Source organism: Polyodon spathula, chromosome 5, assembly GCF_017654505.1.
Source record: "Polyodon spathula isolate WHYD16114869_AA chromosome 5, ASM1765450v1, whole genome shotgun sequence".
Taxonomy (NCBI): Eukaryota; Metazoa; Chordata; class Actinopteri; order Acipenseriformes; family Polyodontidae; genus Polyodon; species Polyodon spathula.
The window spans coordinates 73555150-73575652 of NC_054538.1; the positions used below are offsets into that span (position 1 = coordinate 73555150).

A 20503-nucleotide genomic window follows, 5' to 3' on the forward strand; every position below is an offset into this window, starting at 1 on the left:
GCGTTTTAAACATGGAAAAACGAACATGTGAAACAAATAGATTTTTTAGGCGAAACATTTTCCCAGCGAAGATTCATAATCCTGAATACGCATGATGATAATTAAAATAAAAGGTGCAGTGAGCCATAGTTTTAAAATGTAATTACACTATACTTACATTTTGTTAGACTATTTAATATGGACATTAACAAAATTATATGACGGGGGATATCGCTTTAATAAAAGACACTTAATTGTGTGCTAGATGCATATAGTAAACATTAAGGGTAACTACAGTGTTACTACATCTACATGTATTTTAAAGAGTAACCATTATTTTGTATGTTACCTCCAGTATTTTCTGAAAATACTATCAGTATACAAAATGTTATTAAAGTAATAGCAGCTAATAAAATTATTTCATAAATGTTGCACATTTTGCACTGGAGTAGCTACATAAGTCTCCAACGTGCAGTTTTGAAAAACAAACATGTCTTTTCATTTGAATTAAAAGACATCTGGTACTACAGTAAGTCCTCATTTTGCTTGCCTTGCTCTCCAGGTCTGTTACTGCTTTACCTCCTTGGTCATTTCACCCCAGCAGCATCTTGTGGCTCAAAGCATGTTACTGGCTGAAAGCATGTCAGTCAATAGTCAAAGCAGCTGATTGGTTAAGGTAGGGAAGGGGTGGGGAGGTACAAGAAAGGCTAAAAGCATGGCCTGGAAAGATATTTCTTTAACCTAGTGTTGCATGAGATATAATGTTTTAAAATGAAAATGCATGTTTGCTGAAGCGTGTTTCTTTCAAAACTATACATTTATAACTTGTACAATGAATGGATATGCATGGCATCAAAAATGTATGGAACTGTTTTGATAGCTACATTTACTACATCTACTAAAGTAAAAAGGTCTGAATGCAGGAGTTAGCAGCAACAAAAGTCATGACTCGTATCACTGGTATCTACAGATTTGTGTTTCACTCTTTATTGGAAAATGTCAATGTAAACAAAATGGTATAGCACTAAACAAATTTGAATTTACAGAGTATAAACGTAGTTCCCTCAGTACTTTCTCAGTAGAAAAATTTAAATAGGCTTCAAAGAGTTGTTACCAGAAATACATGTGTGTGTTTTTAATGCAAGGAAGGCATTCATTACAAATCAAATTGGAACCAAAATAACATACATTTTGAACAGACCTATGACAAAACTGTTTACTATGGCTGTGTACACTGATGAACACGTTTTGATAGGACGTTGAGATTTTTAAGATCAGTTAAGTTTCAGTGTTATTGACAAATATCGTGCTAGTTCTGTTTCTACAGCACTGCCTGATCTGCATAATCTCTGTAGAGTTCACACTTATTAAAAGCTAAAACAGGAACACCAGGCAATTAACAATAATGATAATAAAAGAATGAAATCACTGATACTTGATAAACTTAATTGTCTGAAGCATACTACAAAATCAGCCATAAATCTGCAGACTAAATAATAAAAATACAGATTGTATTAGTGCTGTGTCCGTCCCTGCTCTATTAGGTTTGCTTGACTTTGCAAGGCGTGTAGCTTTTGTCCAATGACTCATCTTGCAAAAACATATGAAGACAGCGTTCGTTTTGTGCCAAGGGGTGTCCAGCCACTCTGCAAAACAACAAAAAAAAAAATGTAATTAGCAGAGTTTCTGATTTGGAACATGTAAAACCTGGTGCTATCCCCTAAACTCAGATACTTATTTGCTGTTCACTGGTGTAGGTTATCAATTTGATTCTGATACTAAAAGGTATACTTTACAGCAGCTACACTGGAAGGATATCTCAGTTTATTTAATATCCTGTTGTGTGTGTTTTGTATAATTCTATATTTGTCTTTTTTTACTTTTCATATCAAACCTTGTTTACACTCAAGCATTCTAAAAATAATTATTTACAAATAAGTTTTGAATCACATGGTTCATACACTTTAACATCAAAATTCCATACTTTTTTCCAGATTTCCATTTGTTTTTCCAAGACTTGTGTTTTAGTTAGTTTCTACTAGTTTTTCGATAGTTATCCACATAGACGGACAGCCGCAGAGCATTATAGCTTTTTGATCCAGAGCAGAAGTTGCTCCTGGTTTTCTAAAAGTATTCGTCAGAATCTGGAGGTGCATATCTAGCAAGAGACAATGCAGGCATGCAAAAGAGAAGGAAGATACAACCTAAGAAATGTCCACTATTTGAGAACTACGTTGCATTATTTACAAAAAGAATATACAAAGTTGTAAACTTGTGTCAAAATATGATAGTATAACGATGCCAATAGTATATAGTATACTTGCAGTATATTATTCTTTTGTAAGGGACGATATTGGATTCTGATCCAAACTTCTTTATACCCTCTGTTAAATGTTGCACACTATGGGAGGTGAAAAATGTGCACACGTTATATATTAAAATGTGCAAGTGTCGTATATTAAACATACAAGTCAAATACTAAATACAGTACACCCTCGCTATAACAACCCTGTCTGGGGCCAAAGCCTTTTGTTCGCTACAGTAAAAGGACAACCCAAAACGAACAATATAAACTGCTGGAGTAAGTTAAGGAGGTCACCTTGGATAAAGGCATTAGCTAAACTATTAATAATATAAGTACTGTTTTTATTCTTTGATTTTCTTTATTATTACAGTATTTGTACAATACAAAAAATACTAATGAACAAAAGTAGAATTACAAGTACAGTACCTATTTGTGGCGTGCTGCATTTGGTATTCTGACTGTATCTTACTCGAAGAACACAGCACCATACATTTTAAATAAAATTACCGGTACATTTTATTGATCACATTAAAGAAATAAAAAAAGCGATGTAAACACGCTACGTGCTAAATCCGAGTCAGTGATAATAACTATCGTATTTCCCCCCCCCCCCCCCCCCCCCTTGGTGAGCAGAGTACTGTAGCTTTGTTTAAAAAAATTCAATATAAAAGTATCTACTTTGGCTGTTGTAGTATCCATTTACCCTTCGAGCAGACACAGTCATGTGACACCAATGTGCCGACTAGATAGGATTGCTTGAGTTGTCAGGGATATTACACAGGGCAATCCTCGCGGGATTTGGTCACAAGCAATGTGTACGTGTATGTCACCCCAGAAATCACTCCAGCATTACCAATGAAAAACACCGATCCCCGTAAACAAGTTTTAACGGGATGATCTGTGAGCGGAATCTCGATTGAGGAACCGCTGTTTGATTAAAAGCACAGAACGTTATCTTGTTATAGAGTAAAAAAATCGGATTGCCGTTGGGCAAGCATCCAAAAAAAAAAAAAAAAAAACTTTGTCCGACAGATTTTTTTGGTTGTCCCGGAACGTCGGGCTAGCGATTTTGCGAGCCCTGATGTATAGACACACACACACACACACACACACACACACACACACTGCTGTGCAAAAGTCTTTTGTTGCAAAAGACATGTTGCATTTTACTACTATGATGAATTATGAGCATCAACAATTTACTCAAAGCCTCCACTAGAAGAATTCAATGTCAACTGCAGAGAAACATCATCTGTAATTGACAAACCCAGGACTGGAAGACCTAAAAAGCTGTCTAACAAGGATGAGCAATACTTGAAGATAATACTCTTAAGGAATAGAAAGAAGACAAGCGTTGAATTGACAACAGAACTGGCAGAAGTCATGGTTGTTATAATAGCAGAAAACACCAGTGGAGGCTTTGAGTAAATTGTTGATGCTCATAATTAGGGGTCTACCTGAAATTGAGGCGTTGCCACAAAATTCACCTCTTTTAGGGCCAATGCATACAAACAAGTACGGAGAGGAAAAAAAAAAAAAAAACCTTGTTTAAATGAACTGCACAACGCAAGCGACGCAAACTACTATCTTCCTTCTATAGATCGCTTTTTTATTCCATCGCCGTCCTGTGTGCATTGCACTTAAGCAAAAAACAAACAAACAAAAAACATTTACAAAAAAAATTCCCCAAAGCGGTTAACGTTGTTGTTTACTGTTCAAATTACAACGAAGTTTTACTCAGCCTATCAGTGCATTTTCTGTGACCTGTACTGTACAGCATGGGGGTGGGACAAAGTCAGTGCAGCATTGTTTTGATTTAGGTTGCTAAAATCTAGTTTTCAGCATTGGAGGTAAAATAGTAGAAATGGACGGCAAAAAAAGCAAAGTACATTTCGGCTGATGATCGTTTTAAGATATTTCCCAAAGAAACTGTAAATGCAGACTGAGGTAATTGTTTTGCATATCCTAATGTGTCTTTGTTGAAAATACGATTGCTATTTAGCTTTAGAAACACACATTAAAACAAAAGGCTACAGAGGCTGCTGAACAGAATGTAAAATAAACAGCTTTCAGAAACCAAATTGGAAAGTCAGCCCAGACCAAAAGTATTCCTGTTTGCAAGTTAAATCCGTACTAAAATGATCTAGCACAGCCACCTCGCTGCTTACTTTTTCACAGTTGGAATTTTAGACCCGAATAGCCACGTTCTCTATGTTTTGACTCGGTACCAATAAAATGAATTATTGGATGGGACAAATAACATGACAACGAACGTGCTGCATACATTGCTTTTATTAAAAGTATGCCAGATGCCCTTGGGTAACCGAGTTTTGGTGCTGTTTCTTTCTTTACATCTGTGTAACTTGGCAAAGCTTTGCCTTAACTTCCAACCAATTGAGTGGATGCAGAACGCGCAGGCTCATGTATGGGCAAGTCAACTGCAGGGGGATGCTGCATGCTTGCCTTTAACAAATGACAGCACTCTGTTTTAGTAAGGAAGCAAGCACCACTATTTTTAGGCTTTATAATGTTTTGAAATACTGTCTACTTAGGTTTATTTAATGTTTAAAAAGGTCCGCGAAATCCTAAATTTTATTCTGCAACCTACCAGTGAAAAATACATAAATTTACCGTGATTTAAGTAGATCCCTACTCATAATGCATCACAGCAGAAAAATGCAACATGCCTAAGACTTTTGCACAGCAGTGTACATTATTACTATTTTTAAAATGCTGGACAATTAGAAAATAGTAAACGGTACTTTCAAAATACCGGTGTTGTGTTGCACGACAGAAATTTCAGTACATAATTCTTTTAAGAAGGTTCTTATTTTAAAAAGATTACAATCCTGAATACTGTCATTGTTTCATGTGTAAATGAGACAGCAATACTTGTTTTAATATTTATATAAATTGGAAAAAAGAACAGCAAACATTAGTAGTTTCTGAGGAGTAAAATTTTTGAATTACTAATGGCGTTACCTCAGCCAAGTTATTAAGTTTTAAAGATTAAAATTCAAGGGTAGCTTTGGCACATTTACACATGAAACACAGATAATAGCCATGCATGTAATCAGAACAAATAATTATAATTACAATATAACATTTATCGTTGGGGCAAGAAAAGGAACGCCACCTCAGATCAAAAATAAGCGCAGAAGCGTGCAACATTCTTCCAAAGAATTGTGCACTCCAATTTCAATTGTAATTAACATAAATTACACGTGCAAAATTCAACACATTTGAAACTCAGGTAGACTCCATTGTACCCTTTCCTCAATTGCACCCATTCTTCAAGTAATTCCCAAAAATTGCATTTTGCAAGACATGAATTAGATATTCTGCATTATGCTTGTTAACTCCTCTTAAGTTGCAAGCACTTTCCTTTGCTTGAGGACTTGGAAGCCCTCCTTCTCAAACAACTAGCTTTTGTTGTGTATTCGGACACTTGCTAAGTTGCTTTTGAGTTCCTCTCACAGAAAAGGGATTCTTCCTTCTCCACTTACTTGTTTAGAAACTGCTCCAGCCCCTGCCTCCTTTCTTCAATAAATGAGTCATCGAAGATCCCATCATCTCCTCGAAAAGGAAGCTGACGGAAGAAAGCTTTTCCTGGTAGAGGGGGCACCACGACCTAATGCACAACAGAACAAAATCAATCTGCCAGTCTGAAAATGAAGAGACCCATACAGTTTACATCTTAAAATAGTAGTGTATTGATATAAACGCTCAATCATAAGTTATAAATGGGGGCGGGGGGGTTCTGATTTTCAGAGGTTAATTTGAAATACCAAAAGTAACAACTGAATACTACTGAAGACTTCTAGTAGTTTCCTCGTGGCTTTTTATTTTTTATAACATCCGAATATGGAATTGACTGTTGTTTTCTTGAAATTTCCTAAATTTCTGGAGTGTTGAGATATTTTAAAAACTAAAATCAAATAAGAGTACTGTACCTTTACTACAACAAAATACAGAACACTGCATCCTTCTAGTGTTCTTTTGGCCATCGCAAGATAACACCTGTTTCAGGGTTGTTTTATCAGTTAAATATTGGATCAAAAACTGTAATTGTTATGACAGACACGTTTTGCTCGTAACATTGATGAAGAAACTAGCCAAAACATTTAAAGTCTTACCTTAATATGTTTGTACCTTATGCCCGACCATTTACAACATAGACTTCCTTTTTGTTTCCTGAGATATCACTTTAGTTTCAAGATACACAGTAATTTATAAACTTGCATGCTTACTGCAGCGAGCAGTAGCTGGAACACATGCCTAACTGTGAGTGTCATAGCAGTCAGTGAAAGTGACTTTGGGAAATAAATGCTAAACTATAGATTGTTGTAATGAACAGCCGTGGAATTTCACTGGACAAACAGAATTGTGAGACTCTCTCTGCAGCGCTCAGAATCTTCCTTTGCGTAAAATGGAGACCAGTGTTCCCTCTAAGCTTTTTAGATACTGAGAAACTTGCCGTTTTATCTGAGAAAGGGCAAATTATCAGTGAGAAAACTCCGGCCACACATTAACCCTTTTAATATATTCTTGTTGCATTATACAATTTTGAAACAATATTCCAACACAAGTACCTCAACAATTTTACAATTTACTTAATTTACTGAGACTCTTGCCTTTGATTTTGAATCATCCTCCGATCCTATGCAGCCCTGTCAGTTACTATCATAGATATAGACTGCATGCTTAACTGAGGGACTGCATCACATTGCTTCACACGACTGCATAAAACACTGTATAAAACATTGCCAGTTACAGTGAAAAATGCACGCTTTTTAGCCTTAGAGGGAACGCTGATGGAGACCCATTTCCACAAGAAAGTTCTGTTGCTCTGAAAAATGAGAAGCAGCAGCAGAAACAGTCTTTAAAGTACATCACTGACTAGTTAAAATGAGATTTCCACAGTAGAAAGTGGACAGGAAAGGACCTAACAGTATATTTTTGCATTTCTTTTCTCTCAATCTGAAGTGTTCATGAAGTACTCACGACTTGTGAATTCACGACTTTTTTACAGTGTTTAGAACATACTTAATATACACAGAAAAATGCATCTGCATAGAGGGCGTCACTTGTATAACCAGTCTACTGTGCTACACATCTTAAAACCTAAAAAGGGCCTTCGTTTTCAAATTAAAATTCACAACCACTGGTAAGAAGCATTACTGTATTGAAGAGAGCAACCTGGTATGGGCATGTAATATCAGCATTACCGTAAGTAAACTGTTCTTCTGGTTTGATTTGCTTTGGATCATTTTCTGTTCCTGTCATCGCATGCTAGTGACTTTTTTTCAAACTCATAACTTTAAAAGCACTCCAGTGGCTTCTACAGAGATTGTTAAGATTTTCATATAAAATGCCAAGTTGCATTTTAAGGACCCCCAAGGTTAATCTCTTGGTTCTGAAAGTAAAGAGAGATTTCTCTTGCCATTCACTTTAGTTGCACATCTTCAATCTACCCTCAAAAGCTGCACACCCATACCGACCCCTTCTTTCAAGCAGAATTAGCAATACGTCCTATACAGAACTATACTGCAGTTCCTCTTCTGGACTGCACTCAGATCTAGGGTCCACACTAGCTGTACTCAATTCAAGTACTTGATGGATCACAATGCATATGTTAGTGATCAGTCAGACAGTTGATACATTACCTTGCTTTCCCTTTCCAGCTCAGTTCTCAGCCACTCAAAGTCACTGTATCTTCTTCGGACACAGGTTTCCTTCAACTTGAAAATCGGAAGATTTGTCTGAAACAAACAAACAAACAAACAAAAAAAAAGAATAGTTTAAAAATCTTCAAATGACTGGATGTCGACTTGTGGAAGCTGCCCTGAATGTTGATTGCTGCCAGGGGATACAGGTTTTCACAGTGATCAGGACCACAGGCACGTACCCACAAACGTTCTGAAAGAACCCTGTCCCTGATCAGCCTGTCCTCTGCAAGGATCTGCGGCACTTTATTTAATGCTATTGGCAACGTGCACATTCCGATCCCCACAGTAACCCCCCTTAAAAAAGCTGTGGATCACCACCAACTTTTGTTATATTACTCTTTTTGGTACAGTAAACAATCGTGTCTTTACTATTAGTTAAAATCAAACAACACTGACACTACTAGACAGTCCAGCCCAAGTTGGGTTTTTCCTTTCCCAACACTGGCCTCACCTGTCATGTGCTCTTTATTCAGAGACTAAGCCATTACCCACTGTGGATGGTAGGTAACTTCAAGCATACAACTCATTATTGCAAGGATCCTTAATCTAATTCACACATTGAGCATCATCTAATTCAATTATTTTACTAGCAATACATTCAGCACCCCAAAAAAATGTTCTACTCCCTTCTGTGCAAAACAAAATGGCTATTAGCAATACAGACGGCTAAGTTATCTAAGTAACTACTGCAAGACTACACATTCAGAGACACTTTTCCAACAGAGGTACCTTAATCAAGGTCATTTATGCAGGAACTAAACAAGCAGTAGGCCTGGACTTGTCAAGATTCTGGAACATCTTATCTTGTGCACAGATACAATCCTGCATATAGAACATACAGCGTAGTTCTAAAGTTAAAACAACAACAGTAATGGTAGATGCTGAATAAAATCATTGTTTTTGTTTTTTAGAATAAGAAGCGTGTAAGGTGTCTCCGAGAGAAATCATCATCAGTTTGAGCAGACAGAATGGATCAGCTTTGCTTCACGGTCCTCTTGCCCAGGCTGCACTTTAAATAATAAGACACACTACACAACTCTTGCTTCAGAATAATTAGTAAGGTACAGAATACAGTCAAATACAATGTTGTAAATGGTATGTGTAGAGCAAACATTGTAATTGCAAAGCCATTCTGAATATTGCCTGGCTGAAGAAGAAAACTCCTGCAAGACTTCACACTGAAGTGGCACTGCAGGTGCTTGCACTATGCCAATGCTTAACTTAAGTGCAAGGTCAGTGTCCCAGCCTTAAGATTGTTTCCTTGGCAGCAAAATTTGCTGCCGTTGTACAGAAGCTTGTGTATCGCTCAGTTCGCAATGAGAAATGCATGTCAGAAGTACAGTTGGGAAAATTATTTGCGTGGATTTCTAATCAAAACACAACTTAACTGAACGTGTTATTATCCCAAAGTCAGGACTGAACAAAAGACAACATCGGATTTATTTTTGCTTTTCTTGTTCAGCATTCTTACCCACAACACGGTATAATGTGAAGGTCTCCCAGGTAGACAGATTAGCTGTCTCAGAGGCTTGGCCTTGGCTTACCCTTTATTTCACCTATTAGCTTTTTACCGGAGTTTGCCCTACCTGGCCTTAAATATCACAGCTTCTTTGTGAGCCAACAAGAGGGAAAATAAACCTACACAATGCTGCTTTTTTTTTTTTTTTTTTTTTTTTTTAAATCAGGTGAGACTTTACATTTTGAATTCACTCCTCTTAGGTTACAGAAACAAGCCGATTAACGCTCCCTCTTTGTCAGCCGTGTAAAGATCAGCCTTGTGAAAAGCTCTCCCTCAACAGTTCTCTTACCTCTCAGCACGGAAGTCTATCAAGTTAATCCCTGAAACAGCATATCATGGTTACAGGTAATAAGCTGCTGAAGATGTATTAATCCATTTCAACTTGCCTTGCAATTCCCTTTTAAACTCCTGACACAGCCAGTGCAGCTGAATGGGAAAGAAACAAGATTTGACCATTCAAAACCACATTAAAAAAATAAATAAATAAAAAAGTGTTGAGGTGGGTATAATATACATGCTTAAAAGAATACCTCATACCCTCCAAATGTGTGTGTATATATATTAAATATTTTAATATATATGCTATAAAAGCTGTTCTTAATATTGTATAATGTATATATTGTAGCGTGCACGGGAGAAGGCAGCAGCAGGGCTGGTAGGTGACGTAATCACACACAAAGACATGAGCCCGATATACGCTCCTTGCAAAGGAGCTGGCTCTTTTGTAAAGAGGTATCAGTACTATGCTTAAGTGCAAGAGGTCCCGGGTTCGGGTTTGCGTGTGTGGATTGTCTCTCCCTGTGTGATGTGCCTGTCTGCATTAACCGAGATCGCTACAAATTATATATAATATCTTTATTTTCATATAGTGCCCTTCATGCTGGACCATATCACAAAGCGCTTTACAGAGGTAGGCTGTGAACTGTGCATTATATGCAAAGTCACTTATAATAGGACACTGATTTAACAACTCAACTGCAGGATGGAGCACAAGGAGGTTAAGTGACTTGCTCAGGGTCACACAGTGAGTCAGTCAGTGGCAGAGGTGGGATTTGAACCAGTGACTTAGCCCTGGACTTAAACCACTGGACCACACTGCCTCCGCGACCACAAGTCTCTTACCCAGCAACGGACTCAAACCTGTATTAAGCACCCTTACACAGGGCTATTGTTATAAGAATAATATGGCTTGAAATGGTACGTCCTAAATCAAAAGGAATACGGTAACCATTTAGCGGCCTTTTATTCATAATCAATAAAACAGCAGCGCTCTCTTGTAAAGGAAGAGAGAAAATGTGGAGACACGAAAGGACCTCCCTAGATGACAGAATTCAAAAGTTTAAACTTGTAAAGACAGTAAATGCAGGAAAAACTGCTGAAAAAAATCGGCACTAGAAAGATGCAGGTACAGCATTTTGAAACAGAAAGAACTAGGGCTTGATGTTTTTTTCATTTGAACAATGAGCTCATTCTAGTATTACAAACACTTAGAAAAGGGCTTGGAGTCTCAGTTTAGCCTTTCATATAACTTTAGAGTTTCTTTTATTTAACCTGTTCAAACAAACTCACAGCTCACTTATATTCTGCCCGAGTTCTTCTCAAGCGAATCACTGGCAACGACACTTGGGTCTTCAACTGTTTTAGGTTCAGCAAAACGATCAATAACTTTACTCTCCGTTCCTGGTTCACAATCCTTTGATTTTCTAATGCCACTTTCACATTCTACAGCTTAAACAGTCCCCTCTACTATCTTCACTTACAACAGACACTTTTGTCTGTGCAAGTGGGATTTCAAACTCAAACCCAGAATAGCTCATGACAACATTCCCACAATATGAACCATTAGTCAGGATATAAACTTGTCAAAACAGCAAAAAGCAAATCCAATTACCAAATTAACAATCAACTGAATATCATTACAAATCGAACAAGTATCAATTAGGAAGAAATGTTTTAAATTGCATTAACAACTCAAAGTGTTGAATCCGTAAGAAAATAATCCCCAGTACATAAAGAAGGGCACCAGCATCTTGAATGAATTCAAGTTACAGCACTGAAAATAACTTTAATACACTGTAGGCATGGCAGGTCTGCAAAGTTAAGATATAACAGAACAAATAGTAATACAGAGAGTCCTATGTCTGTATTACAGCACACCCACAGGACCATAAACAGAATCACGAATTACAAGCAATGTACTGTACTAAGCATGAGAGGGCTACTTTATGCTCCTCAGACTTTGTAGGAAAACAAAATTCATATTGAGAAAAATTCAATACGGCTCTGTGATCACAAACAATTTCATCAATAGCAGATTGAATACAAAATGTTCCCAATTAGCCATTAGCATACAGTATTGTATACAATGTATTCCACAGACTTCTGAAGAGGGTGTATTTTTAGTTGAATATTAATACTATAAATCACTCGGTATGACAGGTTTGGTATATAGGATTTGCTGAGCTAACCACCTACATTTATGGTGTACAGATATTACATGTATGGTATATTACAGTAGTCAAGAAACCAAAAGCTACATTTTAATAGAACTGGGTGTTTTATAATACAATAGTTCCTCAATATGAATAGCTCAGGCATTTTCCCCCACAGAGTTCAGCTTCTTGTTAACACATCCTAATACAACAGCCAATGGATCAAGATTGATCAAATTCACCACTGTTTAGATCGCATAAAAATATCATGAAACCAGTAGTCTCTGTTATTGAAAAAATACCTTATAAAACTTTTCTACAGTAAAAGCACAGCAAAATATAATAAAAGCATAGTAAAGACACGGTAAAGCGTAAGGATTGAGGAATGATAAAGCACAGAAAAAAAACACTGTAAACCATGGTAAATGCATTAAACAAAATATGCCTGAAAGAAAGCAGTTTTACTTAAAAGACCCATAGAATACAGCTGGAGGGCAAGTTCAAGAGCACCCCCATATGTATTTAACAAGAGATAGCCCTGGGTCAATGATCTGAAACACTCACTGAAAAACACCTCAGTACCTCGAACAGGGTTTTCAGCAGCCCATAAAAGCCAGGGTTTCATTTCACAACATAGGACTATTTAGCAAAAGCAAAGGCCGATTATCTGAAAGAAATAAAACTATTTGAACAGGGATTGGTCTGAATAACAATGTACCTGCTTCTAACCACAGCCAAGTTCTTTATTGCTAGTTTTATGCAGTCAGGGATGGCAATAAGACTCCTACTGCACAGCTGTTCCACCCATTCCAGGTTTTACTAGGAGCCTGATTAGCCACAGTTTACAGGTAACAAGCTCATGTGTGTCTTATTGCACTCATAGTAAAACCAGGTTTCCATAACATGAGAGTAGATGTTAAACTTCATGCTGATTTGAACTCTGCTCTCGCCAAGAAAAGCACCAACTAGACGTAGCTTTACAGTAAACTAATGTGATCCATCTGCATCTCCATCCATCTGATGATGTAGATATCCTTCTGTCTGGTGCTGATTGCTGAAGTGTAATGCTGGCTCCAGGGATCAGCTCATTTTGCCTCCCCAGCGCATCAGCACACACAACGGCTGCGATGCTGGCTTCGAGGATCAACCCAGTGCGGTCTCCCCAGTGCACCAGCATGACAACTGTCTGGATTGAGCGAAGTAGGGTACATCTCTCGGGTCTTCAAGTGGGCACTGTCTGTCCTCGGTTTTTTGTCGACTAGCCCACGACACCTCAAGAGGGCTCAACAGTGATTCTGGTGTCCCAGCATCACCCCTCTCCATCCCCCACTCAGCTCAGCCCAGCTTACTTACCCGTACATCAGCGTTGCTTTCTTTCTATTGTGTTTGAGATCCCCATCCAGAATCTTTCCGTCTCAACCACAGCCAGTTGCTGGTCCTTTCTGCTGCTCCTAAGTTCTTCACTGTGTCACGCAACTCTTCGCCACTGAACCTGACATTCAGTGAGAAAACTCTGAGAAACCGGGTTGCAGAGTGCGCCACAAATCTGAACTGTGTCAAACATGAACTGTGTCCTTTAGTCCTCATCATACCATCTCCCTAGACTTTTCACTGGCTTCTCAGACACTGTTGGTATTGCCTCACTGTTAATGCCAAACCTTTTATCTACTACTTTACCTTTAATTATAGGGAGATGCTCCTTGATTTAGTGGGCTTGAATTGCATTCGAGCCCATTCAATGTTATTGGTTAATTTGCCCAATAACCGATTAGTGCAGGCTACTGTTGTAGTCATGGTTGTCATGTCATCCATGTATGCTCGAATTGGTGGTAGTCGCATTCCAGAAGCCAATAGCTCTCCTCTCACTACCCATTTCGATGCCCTAATAATTACTTCCATTGCCATGGTAAAAGCCAGTGGAGAAATGGTACATCCTGCCATTATAGCAACTTCTAGGCAGTGCCATGTAGTGCTGAATTCTGAAGTTGAAAAACTAAATTGCAACTCTCCAAAGTAGGCTTTCACTAAATTTGTTATTGTCATCGGTATGATAAAAAACTCAAATGCTGCCCAAAGTAGTTCATGTGGCACTGAACCATATACATTAGCCAAATCCAGGAATGTCACTTGGAGCAGTTGTTTAATAGGTAGGTTGACAATATCTGAGGAATAATGGAAGAAAATCTTGCCTTCTACGTTTAATAGGAAAATAGGAGGAAACTGACCAATGCTTGTAGAATCTTTTTCCTTTTGGTATAAAGACTCCACCTGCTCGGCGCAATGCTCTTGGTACAACCTGTTTTTCCCATGCCACTTTCACCAATTTCCACAGGATTCGTAGAACTCCAGAAGCACTCTTGTACACTCTGTATGGAACTCCATTAAGCCCTGGAGATGATGATGCCCTTGCTTTTTTCACAGCTTGCTCTACTTCTTTCCACTTAGGTGCACAGTCCTCCATTTGGTATTCGGATGGATTGATAGGTGGGATGTCTGAAGGAACTGACATAGGCTCCTGCCTTTTTGAATCTATATGCGTTTTCTCCAAATATCTCTCCAGCTCAACCTTAGATGATTTTAGTGTGCCATTTTTCTCACTGGTGAATATCTTTTTTACAAATTTGAATGGATCTTTATAAAAGTTAGTTCTCGCACACTCTTTCTTTTTGTAGAATTTCCGTAGGTGCTCAGCTCTGCGCAATGATGCAAGCTTATCTTTTATGATCCTTTGTAACAGACTGAGTCCCTCCTGACTTTGTTCTGCTTTTCTTCATTGCTTCCTCAACTGCCTCCTTTCTCTAACTAAGCATTCAAAGCTCCTGCAGCCATTCAGACTTTCCAGGAATACTTTGTACTTTTTCCTTCCTTTCATCAATTCCAAACCTCTCACTTCCAAATGCGTAGACGATGTCCCCAAATTTATCCAGCTTCTTTTCAACTGTTCCATTTAACCTTTCCAAAGTAAAACAGAGATCCGTGTTTACTGTGTCCCATGCAGTTCTCTCACAAGCTCTTGGCCATTTAACTCCAGGCTTCTGCCCATTGAGGTTCTTTTCTCTCTTACGCTGGTTCGTCTGACCGGGTTCACAAGGATCAGTAGGTTCATCACTAGTTGTATCCACGCAAGTCCTCCTCACGTCTATGTCAGGGGTGCTGATATCCTGTGAACTGTGGTTTACTACCTGTCACCGGATTTCATTCGACTGAACTGACTGACTTCGTAAGAAGTACTGATCAATGAGAGGCCCTTGTCCCTTCTCCCTCAAGCATTTCATTCTCCCTTGATGAATCTTCAAACCCCTGACCGTGGCACCTTGCTCCAGCCGCAGAGACAAACCTGGAGTTCCATGTCTTTGCTAACTGCAGATCTTGAACTAGAATCACTATTTCTACCCCTGTTACTATTACGATTATTGTATCCCTTTCTGAAGAGTCTTTGACTTTAAACTTGTTGTTAGATAAGAACCTAAATGTGTTCCCTCTACATTCTTTCTTACTATATACTGGAGACCACAGTGTTTCTTTAGAACTTGTAAGCCAAAAGTGTCTTTGGCTTTTTTTTTTTTTTTTAAATGTAGGTCAACAGGACAATGACCTCCAATCTAAAACAGTTTTACATAAAGTATCTCTTTGTTTTACTTTAACAATTTAATGTGTAGACATACGTATGTGATGAGCTCTTGCTAGGCAACAATTACAGTCCTAAAAAGTTTAAAATCGTGAATGAAATTCCCAAACGTTAAAATCAACAATGCAACAGAAATCTAAACCCCATATTATAAATCAGCCCTTAAGTGCTGGTGTTCACTTGAGTGTGCTTTCTCAATATGAGCAAGCATTACCTTAAGTGAGCACAAACACTCAAGTACTGTGAACCTAGCCGTTTTCCAGTCTGTTTAAAGTACTTGTACACAAGAGAGAGATACACACAATAAAAACTAAATCCCCTTTAATAAACGCTTGTATTGTTTGGAATGATTGTGTGTGTGTGTGTGTATATATATATATATATATATATATATATATATATATATATATATATATATATATATATATATACACACACACACACACAAAGATGGGATATTTAAATGGTATACACTTGTCAGTATGTAAACACAATTCTGGTACTGGCAGGCATTATAGCTTTGCAAATGCATACAAATTAGAGACCACTCCCTACCCAAGAAGCCACTTCTAACACTGCAAATGGTTCTGAATTGTGCAGCGGAGATATGTTGAGGATTAGTATGTACAGGGGGCCAAGTCAGTCCACTCATTACCTTTGCTGGATTTAAACACTTCCCCAATATCCAGACTCCCTAAGTCAGTCCTTTCATGTACATCAGCAGTATGTGGGCAGCAAGCTTTTTTTATACATTGTAATTTTGTATCTTGGCATCTTGTGGAGTAACCAGTCTACAGACAACCTTTTTATAGAGCAGTACCAGTGCTGTGTGTAGTGCTGGCAGACTCGGACATGGATTTAGTATGCTTCAATAGCCAGCCCCAGCTGACTCTTTTCAATAACAACCACATCACTGCTTCCACGGGGGTTTGGTCTGGCATGCAAATACTTCATCACTTACTGTAGAAACAATACCAGCTCTCATTAAAAAACACAAAAGGTTGTGCCACACAACCGTGTGCGCTAGCTTTTAAGACCAAGGACCAAGTCAAGGACCCCCTTGAAATACAAGGATGAAAAATAGCGGCAAAAGTGCAATGCCATCTCATCGCATCATATTCTAAAGAAAAGCACAAAGAACCATGTCCCCTTGCCTCTCTCTGCACTCTCTCAACAGAGTTCAAATCTGAAGCAGAAAGCTGCTTTGTTACCATAGTATGCACTTCTACTTTTAATGCTGTCATTTCATGTAGGCTATGCTACCCTTGATACAATATGCTCCCTATTTCCATTAACAGTTGGCTGAAAGGATGCTGTATAGTTTGGATTACACTTGACTGTGCTTGACAGGCTGCCCAGTTTTATTACTAAGCAGAGGTCAAAGGGGAAATGCTGCAAAAACACAGACAGATCTTTAGCTAAGTAGGCTCTCCTGAATATGCATTACACACAACCCCAAAATTTGAAAGGGGTTTGAAATGTGTCACTGTCTTCCATTTTAAATGACATGGGCGAAACAACTTTCATACAAGATCTCAAGTGCTGGACCCTCTGGTCAACAAATACATACGTACTGTTAAATTTACAGGTTTACTGAGGTGTATTTCTAAAACAGCTCAAGATCATAACAAGCAGGGAAATAAGGGTTGTGGAGTTAAAATAAAAAAAATAAAATAAAAAAAACTTGTTCAAGGTGCCCTTCTTAAAAACATACTTGCCTCCTCCCCATCGCACAAAAACACAGTAAGAAAGTAGAACAGTAGGGGTTTTGCTTTTATTTAGCAGTGAACACAATCAAGCAATTAGTGGCTAATAACCATTTTTGCTTCATGGCATTAAAGATAAAAAGTAAAAGCCATCGAGTCTAAACAAACTTGACAAAATTGAGCCCTTCTAATTTGTGTTCATTGCAAAACCAAAATAATAATAATAATAATAATAATAATAATAATAACAATAATCTCTTCTGGCCCTTCAAATGCTTGGAACCAGCAGAAGTAATCCAATATTCAGTAGCTCTGCTGTGGTCGTACTCCTCAAATTCTGGCTCCTTAATCTTAAGAAGCATCAAACCTTGCAAACTGATAACAATTGTTTGCATAATTGCTGTACATTTTAATCTCTACTGTATCATAATATTTAAGGTAAATGCGTTATTTTGCAGACAAGAAACAAAGGTACTCTAATTACTCAAGACTCGGTGTTGTTTAAAAGTTAGTAAAATGATGTTATGGAAAAATGTAATTTATTTAAAAAGTGTCTGATCCGTAAGATGCGAAACACTGAAACATAGATTCTATTCTCCGTCGGTGCCACTAAGATTATTTTTTACAGTGCGAAAAATAAACAATTGAAAGCTTTTTGTAATTTGAAATTGTATCACATGTTCTTCCTAGAGCTGGCAGCAAAACTTTACTGGACTCCTACTGTAGACAAATGCAATGTAAATTAGTAATAATATCATTGCGTTAATGTTTGCTACAGTGTGTGTGACTGAGGGTTTGCGAATTATAGTCAGTATAGTTTTGGTTTGATTTTTTGTGTGGATGTGCTAAACTTCTGCATTTCAGAGACATAACTGGAGTGTTTTTCCAGCAACAGAATGAACAGAGTGAAAAAAAAAAAACATGATTCACAACAGCTTCTTAAAAGTTTGCTTCTTTTACTACTAGCAAGCCAACACACAACTAGTTCTCGTGCACGTCTTCCATCAGAGACAAGGGCTAGTAGATTCTGCTGGGGTATATAGTGTAAGATGGGTGTGACTGAGGTGGAGGGGTGGGGTGTCCTAGTACATGCAGCAGAGCACATGACAAGGGGCAGAGCGTTTATCGATTTTTGTTGTATTTTCTTCCCCCTCTGAAAATGTGCCTTTGTACTACAGATTAGAGCCCACAGTGCGTTGCTGAGACAAATGGGCCTCATCCATAACTTTAAAAAACTCAACAGTGGTACACCTAGAAACGATGTAAATTAAAATGTCAAAACGTTGTAGACAATTGGTAAAGACGCTCAGTCAAAATGGGGTTATTGGATTTTTCTTTTAGTACTTCTAAACGACTAGGCCTCGGCTGAGTCGCAGGTAAATTCAAGTCTAGAAAATGGAAGTTACATAGCAAAGATGAGCAGTAACAGAGACCTGGGAAGCTATGATCTTGATCTCGTTGCCCCTTTACAATACCAAAGCAGTCCACTAAGGTGTTTCTGCTGTCTCTCTGCTCCCCTGTGACTGTAAACAGCTGTTATTTCTTTAGGGAAGCTTTTTTTGTGTGCATTTCCTGAGGGGGGGAGGGGGGTCTCCTACCCTTGTTCATTATTCTTTATTCTGAATGGAACAGGATTAAAAAAAAAAAAAAAGCTGTTTTATTCCAGCAGTCTGAGTTTATGTAAAAAGCAACCACGCCTGTTCCGTTTCATGGCTTGCTAGATATTCTCATGCTGGTGTCAGTGCAGGAAGCAAACTTAATTCACATATTTGAAATGTTAAGTTTTTCTTCTCATAAAAAAAAAAAAAAAAACGACTATAAAACTTTGGTCTGGCACTAAATGACAGGAAGGTTTGGTTACTTGTGGGATATGTTCTACTTTTCAGCAGTCATATGTAAAGTAGGGTCACTGGAGGTTTCACTCAACACAATCATGCTGTTTACACATGTATGCTAATCACTACACACAAATCAGTACAGTGGTGCTATATTTAACCTAATCGTGCCAGGGCTGGGCTTGGTGCTATACTTAACCTAATCGTGCCAGGGCTGGGCTAAGTTACTTCTATCTAGCAATATTACAGAGTAGAAACTAGGCCTAAACCCTGCGCTAACTGGAACATGGCCATAGTTTTACAGTTAATGTTACAAGCCAGCTACAGATAGAAAATCATTTCATGTTTTGAATTGCAGCTTAATGCTTTTTGTACGAGGGTTGAGGCTTTCTTACTTTTGGCCCCAGTGGGCGACAGCTCCAGGGAGCAGGCCAGTATGGGGTCACAAAGTTCAGAAATTCCTTTGCTGCCTTATTGTTTTTGCACTGGTTATAACTTCTGTCAGCAGGTGGCATTCGATCCGAAGTTACATTTCATGAGCTGTCTAGCCAGCCCTCACAGGACTAAAACTGCGCACACGATCAAACAGCCATCTGATGAGTATTATAACTTATTATATCGCCACATGGGCTGCTCCACTTCAATAGAAACCTTTTTTACTTAGGCTGGTGCATTATTATTTTGGTTACAAAATACAATAACAATAACAGCCTGCAGTTGCAGGGCGAAGATGACATGTCACAAAGTGAACCAACAACTTAAGTTTTGTATTACAGTATGTCAAAAATACAAGTTCATGTAATGTGTTGTTGGTTAAATAATGCGAAACGTTAGCTTTGAGACTTAAGTTGTAATTTCAATGCATTATTACTGCAGTTCGTGTTCGACATTTCCCCCGGTTCACGCATGAATTTTGCACACACGCCAGCAGGCCAGGTCCCGTGCTCACCTTCATTCTGATCTCGTAAGTGGTGAATCTCCCTCTGTCAATCCCAACCGTCTGGGGATTACTCACATCGATCTCTAGAAAGTTACTTGGGGGTCCGTAGGCGTCGTTCAAATCCTGTGGTTTAGCCATCAGCCTTCTTGTATCGGCTATGGCCTCAGCCATTTCTTACCGATCTCTCCCAGTCTGTTTTTGTTTCCGATCAGATGAGGTTCAGCTGACAGGCAGCTCTTCCCGCACCGCACAGACCGATGGGAATTGTAGTTTTAAAGCTTCAAGTTATACTTTGAAATATACTATAATTTCGGAATGTAGAAGAAAACAGTTTGACATTTGCCTTTTTTATCTTTATGATGTAATCATCTGAACCTACTGCATGACATAATTGTTGATGTAAATATTAAAACATATTATTAGTTCTAAT

General features: G+C 38.3%; 1 protein-coding gene across 1 annotated transcript; it reads right to left on the reverse strand.

Annotated features, from left to right (window-relative positions):
* Positions 1-944: 944 nt before the first annotated feature.
* Positions 945-20297, reverse strand: snx3 (sorting nexin 3). The gene is made up of 4 exons (XM_041251285.1): positions 20083-20297; positions 7951-8046; positions 5791-5915; positions 945-1625 (listed from the first exon to the last, which is right to left on the reverse strand). The coding sequence occupies exons 1-4, from the start codon at positions 20242-20244 to the stop codon at positions 1520-1522; spliced, it is 489 nt and encodes a 162-aa protein (XP_041107219.1). The 5' UTR covers positions 20245-20297; the 3' UTR covers positions 945-1519.
* Positions 20298-20503: the final 206 nt, after the last annotated feature.